Raw genomic sequence first — 9,494 nt, 5'->3', positions numbered from 1 at the left:
ACTCGCACAACTACCGTTAATGAAGGATGACGGTTAAAACAATAAACAAACGGGAAATACTGCAACAGGTGGAGCTGCTGCAAGCTGTCTTATCATTGTCATTCACACATTAATATTATTTATAATAAGCGTAGTTCCTAGGTATGTTTTTATTGTAAATTACATTACAATAAAAATTTTATGTTGATATAAATACAATCAAATAGATCTGTTATTTATTATGTCAAGAACGTCACCCCGTCATAAGAGAACACCATACTGAGACTACCACCACCCTCACCTATGCAATACGTGAGAGTTGCACTAAGAATATCAAAATAAAAATATGCATAGAATTGGTCAAAGGTGAAGCACAGACTGGGAATACCACCCTAATGAGCGGTAACACATTCTAAGGATATGTGTTGTGTCCGACGTATTTATATCCTTAACCCTTTCCCATCCCACTAACCCCCCAACACCCTTACCCACCTTCAACCCCCATAACCCGCCCCCGTTTCCCCCTCACATCCCTCCCTCACCCTCTCACCCCTTCCTCACCCTCTCCCTGACCCAAAATATATACACTGCCTTAACACACACACACACACACAAGAAAAAAGAACTGGGATCAAGAGACATTTTTTAGTATTTATTCTCAAATAGATAGAAGACATAATAGAGAATGAAACTTCATGAAATACAAAAACTGTACTTACCAAAGAAGCACAACACCTGAAAAAGAAAGAAAAACACGTCAGAAACACAATGCAGAATACAGTCATGAAAACAGAAAATAACGTACTATAGAACATGCTACTTATGGGTGGTAAATGGGAAGGGTGATGTTTCTTTTAAGGAACACACCCTCCAGCCACTACTGGTGAAGGAACACACCCTCCAGCCACTACTGGTGAAGGAACACACCCTCCAGCCACTACTGGTGAAGGAACACACCCTCCAGCCACTACTGGTGAAGGAACACACCCTCCAGCCACTACTGGTGAAGGAACACACCCTCCAGCCACTACTGGTGAAGGAACACACCCTCCAGCCACTACTGGTGAAGGAACACACCCTCCAGCCACTACTGGTGAAGGAACACAGCCACCTCTCAGCCACTACTGGTGAAGAACACACCCTCCAGCCACTACTGGTGAAGAACACACCCTCCAGCCACTACTGGTGAAGGAACACACCTCCAGCCACTACTCATTGGTGAAGGAACACACCCTCCAGCCACTACAGGAACACACCTACTGGTGAAGGGGTGAAGGGGGTAAACACTAACAAAAGCAAATGCCAGACTCACAGCTTAAGGGTGAGAGATAACAGAGACAAGTGAGAGATCCGGGTGAACACACTGAGGCTGAGAGACTACATAAAACCACACACACACACACACACACACACACACACACACAGTTAAGGGCAAAGTCAACATGTGTAGTTGATAAGTCACATACTTTACAGCTAAAAGGGAAACTCTGAAATTAAATTAAAAGACGCCACACATATTTGTCTACGACGAAAGGCTTGTAGATTTAGATAAAACAAAAGGCCACAGCCACAGCTAAAGGCGAGAGACTGCAGCAAAAGCTAAGAGCCAAAGGGCATGGGGAAGAGCCAAAGGGCAAGGGGAGGACAAAAGGGCAGTAGGAGCAGCTTACACTCACCCCCTGAGGGAGCCGTGCAAGATGTATGAAGTGGCGTGTATGTACTAGTGGTCCTCAACACAGCTACCCCCCCCCCTCCTCTAAGCTCGGCACAAAAGCCAGCAAGACCTATTCAGGTGCTGCTGCCAGGTGTCTACTCAGCCTGGGTGCCTACTACCAGAGAAACGACCTACTCAGCCTGCCTGCCTACTACCAGAGAAACGACCTACTCAACCTGCCTGGCTACTACCAGAACGAAACTGAGCCTACTCAACCTGCCTGCCTACTACCAGAGAAACGACCTACTCAACCTGCCTGCCTACTACCAGAGAAACGACCTACTCAACCTGCCTGCCTACTACCAGAGAAACGACCTACTCAACCTGGGTGCCTACTACCAGAGAAACGACCTACTCAACCTGGGTGCCTACTACCAGAGAAACGACCTACTCAACCTGCCTGCCTACTACCGGGGAAACATCCTACTCACGCCTGCCTGCCTCCTTACGCGACTACTACCGGGCACACGACATACAGAAGATAAGACTTGCTTAACCTACTCAACCTGCCTGCCTACTACCGGGGAAACATCCTACTCACGCCTGCCTGCCTCCTTACGCGACTACTACCGGGCACACGACATACAGAAGATAAGACTTGCTTAACCTACTCGCTTATCTGCCTCTCTTCTACCGGGCACTTGAGGCACACAGAGTAAATGCTGACTTTACCCAAGAAACTGAAGCATTTCACGACTTCATGATTTATCCGTGTGACCAGTTACAGTGGTAGAGGTGAGTACAGCACGATACAGCTGCCCTCGGTCGTTATCGTGCTGGTCCACAAATATTTTTTTTATCAACATTTCACCAATTTTTTTTATTCCAGCTTTCATTATTTCTTCTCCTTTTGTTTTGCATGAATTGCATTTTTTGTTTTTCAGATAAAGTTTATACTTCCAATGACTGTAATTTAATATGCAGTCAGTTTTGTACACCAGAATACATTAGAATACATAACTCAATATAATAATAATAATAATAATAATAATAATAATAATAATAATAATTGTAATTTCACATGATTATTTCTTAGCTTTAGCCGTAACGATGAATGTAAAAAAATATTACTGTCAGGTTTAAGTTTATGGGGTATTTTACTAGCGTGATAACTGACATCATCTATTAATTTACTTGACATCATCCACTAATTTCCTTGACATCATCCACTAATTTCCTTGACATCATCCACTAATTTCCTTGACATCATCTTCAAATTTACTTGACATCATCTACAACGTTTGGCTGATCTTCAAGAATTAAGGACCATTTTAGCGTGTCAAGAAAATAGTTATCACAATTGGTCATTAACAATTACAACTTACACAAGTCTCTCCTGGTCAGGATACGCCATGAAATACCCATCACCTAACCTAACCTAACCAAATATATAAAATAAAATAGAAATATATAAGTGTGTTTATGGAATTAATATAACCCGAGTGATGATAATCTCTTTTCCAGGAGTAATGGCGGCTTTAACAATCTTCATTTCTTGACTCTAATTACCATACGCAATATATAACTGGAAACTGGAGTGACGGACAGACGGAAGGGGAAAACAACAAATCGCTGACCCTCGATTTTCCCCCAAAAGGACATAAAAGTGTTTAAGCTTCAGTATATTGGATATTATAGGGAAAAAAAAGCTTAAAATTTTTTCCCTTTTTTCATATCCTTAAAATTAATAAAATTACCTTAGATTTTAACAGCTACGGAGACTGTATACATTAGTAAGAAATGGTTTAATAAAATATTAAAGGAAAATATATTACAGAAATGATGTTTGAAAATAATTAATATATATCTACGAGGAAATGAAGACTGGTTATATATGGTTATGGAGGAGAGAATACAATGTGTTTTTCTGGTTTTAGTTATCAATTTTGTTTTCATTATTCTTCTGTTGTGGTTATCGTCATATTTTGTTTCTTTTCTCTTCTGGTTATCGTTATATTTTGTTAGTCTTCTCTTCTGGTTATCGTCATATTTATTACTGACATTATTCATTTTCTAATCTGAACTTCCTCCACGTCTTCTGGTGTTCATAAGCAATGTTTCCTACAAGTACAGACGACAACAGCCCCACAAGAGACGGTGTGATACATGAAGAGGAGAATGAGAGGGAATAAAGAGTGGAGGGTGAGAGGGATGACACCCACTCAGCAAGGCAGGAGTGTGACTGCAGGGTGCTGGTAAGAGTGGGAAGCAAGGACTCAGGGAGAATTGTGAGGAGTGAGGGTGAGAGCAGTGAGGTATGAGGCTGGTGGGAAGTTGGAGACTCTCGGTGAGGGGTGAAAAAAAAAATTGAATCTTGGTGGAAGTCAGAATTTCACAAAAGGTGGATTATGAATGAAACGACTCACTCTGGCCCTCATCCTGAATATTAATATACTGTATATATATTTACTCAACATAAACATTCTCAATATACATGCAAAACATACATACATACATACACACACACATACATACATACATACATACATACACACATACACAATACGATCTACATAATTCCCCAAAAATATTCTAACCCAAAAAATTCCAGTTATCCCTCAACACGTCTTACTGTAAGCATCATTAACGGCTACAAATATTTCCTCAGCTTTAACCTCTGAAACATTACATCAACTCTAACCTAACCTAACCTAATCTAACCTAACCTAACCTAAACCCAGTGGTAAATAACTTGCATTAAATAGTTTGCTCCAAAAAAAATATTAAAACATAAATTATTACCCGAAAATAATAATTAATCACGGTTTAATCTACTAAAATCAGTATTTATTGAGCAATATATCTTTAAGCACTATTAAACCTAGACACTGTGTAGGACGTCTGAGCTTACCACACACACACACACACACATATATACACACACACACACACACATACACACACGCGAGCTTAACCCCTGACATGTGACCTTCAATAATGGAGTCACCAAAAAATATTGATGTGTGCTGGATATTAACCCATAAACAAGGTATTGAAAGCCCTTTACCAATAGGTTGTGGCAGATGTGAGATGAGGATGTTCAAAGTTCACGCGGAAAGTTTGTAAAGGGAAAAAGAAAGCGATCATTGATTTAGACGTTCATTGATAAAATAATAATGTCAGCAGCATAGAGATTTATTTTATTCCGTTAATGAGTGAGTGAGTGAGTGAGTGAGTGAGTGACAGATATAGAGCTGATAATGTGCTAATGAATCTAAATTTAGCATTTCAGTATTTATTTAATTTAGTTAAGAAAAAAAATAATTGGCTCCGTCAGTGAGTAACGAAGTCAGTTAAGATGGTATACATAGAGCTGGTGACGCAACTAATTTACCCTGAAAATGTAATAACAAGAGTTAAGAAAATCAGATCTACGCATGACTGAACTTACCCCCAGAGAGGTACTTAATTTCCGCCCTCATTACATACCAGGAGCAGTTTACCTACACGTCCACCAAAGAACTTTCCTTCCTTCAACACGCCCACAAATTTCATGGATCAAAATTAACCCTTGAATTTAATCTAAACCAACCTAACCTTACCCTTAAACTTAACCTGACCTGACCTGACCTGATTTTCCTGACCTAGTTTACCAAAGTCTTCCGGCGGAAATTTCATTGGGGGGGTTAATTCCTTCTATACTTCAAACCCCAATCATCAGTATTATCACTTCTCCCTGTTCTTGTTCTCATTTGGAAAGACGGAAATGACAAAACAAAAACAAAAACCTCTGCAGATTCCTCACAAATACAACCTTCCCCCACCCCCGACTGGCTCAAAACATGAAATCTTGTCCACATACCGACCAATTTCTGCAGTGAAACGCAAACAAAACTCGGCAGCGTAACTCACAATGACAAAATATTTTATTCACAGGCGAGCGAGTGTGTCACCCCCAGACCACCACCACCATCTCTTCTTCCTCATTCTCTACCTCCTCCTCCTCCTCCTCCCGCCGCCGTCTTCTGACCTCTCCACGCTGTCGAAGTTCAAACGTAAATATCGAGTGATACACATCTGGAAGAAATGGGCTGGTGGGTCAATGGCTGGGTGGGTAGGTGAGTAGGAGGAGGAGGAGAAAGAAGGGTAGGAGGAAGAGAGGGAGGAATAGAGCAAGAGGGAAATGAAGGAAGGGCGATGGGAGAAGAAGGAAGGAAGGAAGAAGGAGGAGGAGTCAAATAGATATAAGAAAAAGGAGAAAGGGGAGGAGAAGTAAACGGAAGGAGAAAACGAGAGGAGAAATGGTAAGGAGAGAAGCGAAATGAGAAGAGCGAATGTAAAACAGGGTAAGAAAATGAGTCAATGAGGGGATAATGAAGAAGAGTGAGAGAGGAAGTAAATCAAGGAGAATGACTAGAAATTAGGGGAGTTAAATGAGGAAGAAGGAAGTGGATCTGATAGGGCAGGGGAGGAGAGAGAGAGAGAGAGAGAGAGAGAGAGAGAGAGAGAGAGAGAGAGAGAGAGAGGGTAGATAGATAGGTAGGTAGGGAAGGAGGGAAGTGAGAGAGAGGGAGGGAGGGAGGGAAGGAGGGAGGAAGCAAGGAGAGAGAGAGAGAGAGAGAGAGAGAGAGAGAGAGAGAGGTGTAGGGGGGGGGGGGGCACACGTTGACGACCACCACCGCCGTAACTTTGAAGTTTAATTAAAACCAGTGGAATGTTTGCTTTCCTGATTTGAATATGAAATACTGTCAACACGCCCTTCACAGAACACCCCGATAGAGAGCACTACTTGTTGAGTGGAGGTCGATGTTGCTTGTAGCAAGAGACGCTGGTTCACTGGTGTGCTTGTACAGCGGTTCTGTGGTTCTCTCTGAATGGGGAGAACCGGGACAGGGTACTGTAAACACGGCCTGTGGGACTGGTGTACCGGGGATGCTTTTTTTCCCTCAGTGAAGAGGGTCGGTCAATCCCCGCCGACATATATATTGACATTTGAGTTGATTTTAAAGTCTGTTTATCAATATATGTTGTATGTGTATGTTTTAGTATGTGTGAATATGTCCCTAATATATCCATACTTAAGTGTGATGATAACTAATCCAGGAATATATATATATATATATATATATATATATATATATATATATATATATATATATATATATATATATATATATATATATATATATATATATATATATATATATATATATATATATATATATATATATATATATATATATATACCTTTCGCCGGTAGGTAGGCGAGCTATGTATAAAAGCCTTTACCTGCATCTATGAATAACAACAGAGGCTATCTTGCTGACAACAATGCCTCAGCTAGAAGCTGTATGAATAAAGAATAAGCTCCCCTCAATTAACCTAACCATCCTTCGTTTCCCCTCACGTAGGTATAAGAGCACATAGCCAGTGTATATATGCCGTCTTCATTATGTAAATCCGACCTGATTAGCTCTAATCAAGCGTGCCGGGCCACGCCGTATGGCTCAAATAGCCACCAGTTCCACTCTCATAAATAATCCGCTGTCTGCAAACCTGCTCGACCGGATGAATGAATTTGTGTAAACCTAATCAACAATTGGACGATTTTTTCGGGGGGTGATTATTCAAAGAGCATTTCTCTCTCCCCCTCTCCGACTCCCCTTCCCCTCCCCCTCTCACAGCCCCTCCTCTCCCCCTCTCCGACTCCCCTTCCCCTACCCCTCTCACAGCCCCTCCTCTCCCTCTCTCCGATTCCCCTTCCCCTCCCCCTCCTCTCCCCCTCTCACTGTAAATACTGCCGGGCTAACACTAGATTGGTCGCTAGCGTTTGTAAACAAAAACACACAGGAGGGCTGGGATTATGGCCTTTATACGCCAGAGGCACAGAGTTCACTTCCCCCTGGCCCATCCACCACACAGGCTTGGGTTAATTGTGTGATCTGTTTACGTGGTTGTTTTCAAATGATTGAGATAACATTTAGAAATACGGTTATTGGCGGTGTTTTGGTGGTGTTTTGGTACTGCTGCCCTGCTAGTTAGTTACGAGAATGAGTTGTGCAAATAAACGAGCCCAGATAGGGAGGAAATATGTAAACAGTGAGTTGCATTAACATTCGCACAGCCGGCGATAATAACACCGGTGATTCATCATAGTCATTTACCCGTAGTTTTGTACATCTACGCATGTTATGTGCACTTAATATACAGTATTCATCTAGCGAACTTTTCAAATATGTAAAGGCAATCCATCTAAATAGCGTATATTAGCGTATATGTACCAGTGCAGCATAATCAACCCGTATAGGTATATCGATATATTTTTCCCCATGTTACCACCTGCCATAGGAAAAAAAAAGGCTGGTTGGCTGCAGGTGTAACTCGTCAACACGGATTGGGTTACCGCGGCGCTTCATGACCTACTTTACCCTCGGTATGGGAGGGAGCCACGGCCAGCAGCGGACTGAATACAGATGTGTCCTCAGTGCGTGTATATACAGTACAATATATGTATAGCTGGCGAAGAAGTGTATGCCAGGGAATCTAAACTGGAGGCCTTCCCTGCTACAGTACTTGACGAATAGCAAATAAAAAAATCTTATCAGGAGAAACTTTAGCTGAAGGTAGAAATAATGTTTGAAAACACTACAACACTACATGACAACACCAGAGGAAACACAACAACACAATATAATACAACACCATAGAGTACATAAGAACACAATATAACACCACAAAGTAGTCTGTGGTGTGGCCATGGGTTTGTACCCTGGTGTGACCATGGGTTTGTACCCTGGTGTGGCCATGGGTTTGTACCCTGGTGTGGCCATGGGTTTGTACCCTGGTGTGGCCATGGGTTTGTACCCTGGTGTAGCCATGGGTTTGTACCCTGGTGTGGCCATGGGTTTGTACCCTGGTGTGGCCATGGGTTTGTACCCTGGTGTGGCCATCGGTTTGTACCCTGGTGTGGCCATGGGTTTGTACCCTGGTGTGACCATGGGTTTGTACCCTGGTGTGACCATGGGTTTGTACCCTGGTGTGGCCATGGGTTTGTACCCTGGTGTGGCTATGGTTTCGTATTGTGGTGTGGCCATGGGTTTGTTATACACCGGTGTGACCATGTAATCAATAATATTTAATTAGCTTAGTGATGTTCCTTAGTGGTGATGATGTGTCACACCAGTGGGCATCAGGAGTGAGTCAGTACAGCTGTTCACCTTCACACTCCTTTAAGCTGTATAACTCAGACTTAATACTGTGAGATAATCTGGGTACAGAATAACTGACTGGGTTTACACTAATTAATCAATCAGTTTCATTGTAAATATTTTAATATACTGTGTGCATTAAATTCACCTCACACCCTGTCTAGTGATCACGTCGGTACAATCAACATCCACATATACTACAGTAGCTCACTTAATAAACCCAGAAGAATTAAAACAAACAAAAAAACACTATGAACACGTCTACACAAACACGGAATCCTTATTGTATTATCCGGTGTTCTGCGAGGCCTCACTCACTGGCTTCACCTCGTGTTCTCAGTGAAATAATTAACGTAAGAACAAAAAAAAATGGAGAAAACTGCAGCGTGGCTATTGCCCTTACTAGGCAGCCCCGCTAATACCCAACCCCTATTGCACATATATCCATCCAACCAATACTTGAAGTTTCCCAGCGAGTTCGAGTTAATGATGATGTTCTGTAACTTGTTCCACTCATTCACAACCAATAAATACTCGGAGGTCTAATGAAAAACGAAAGTACAGGTAAATATACAATGACAGTAACACACACAAGGTATACAGACCACCAGGGGAATACTCCGAGAAACGAGAGTACTTCAGGAACATACAGC

The 9,494-nt window shown here is 41.9% G+C and overlaps 1 protein-coding gene across 1 annotated transcript; it reads right to left on the bottom strand.

The window, feature by feature from the left end:
- Window positions 1–698: 698 nt before the first annotated feature.
- On the bottom strand, window positions 699–8,754 carry LOC121857628 (transcriptional regulatory protein AlgP-like; the record flags this gene model as incomplete). The annotated part of the gene is made up of 2 exons (XM_042353688.1): window positions 8,402–8,754; window positions 699–714 (listed from the first exon to the last, which is right to left on the bottom strand). Coding segments are annotated over exons 1-2 (369 nt in total), but the record flags the coding sequence as incomplete, so codon positions are not given.
- Between the last annotated feature and the right edge of the window lie 740 nt (window positions 8,755–9,494).

Source organism: Homarus americanus, unplaced genomic scaffold, assembly GCF_018991925.1.
Source record: "Homarus americanus isolate GMGI-L3 unplaced genomic scaffold, GMGI_Hamer_2.0 scaffold47508, whole genome shotgun sequence".
NCBI lineage: Eukaryota > Metazoa > Arthropoda > Malacostraca > Decapoda > Nephropidae > Homarus > Homarus americanus.
The sequence above is the reverse complement of the archived record's forward strand: the minus strand, read 5'-3'. Positions and strand labels throughout refer to the sequence as shown.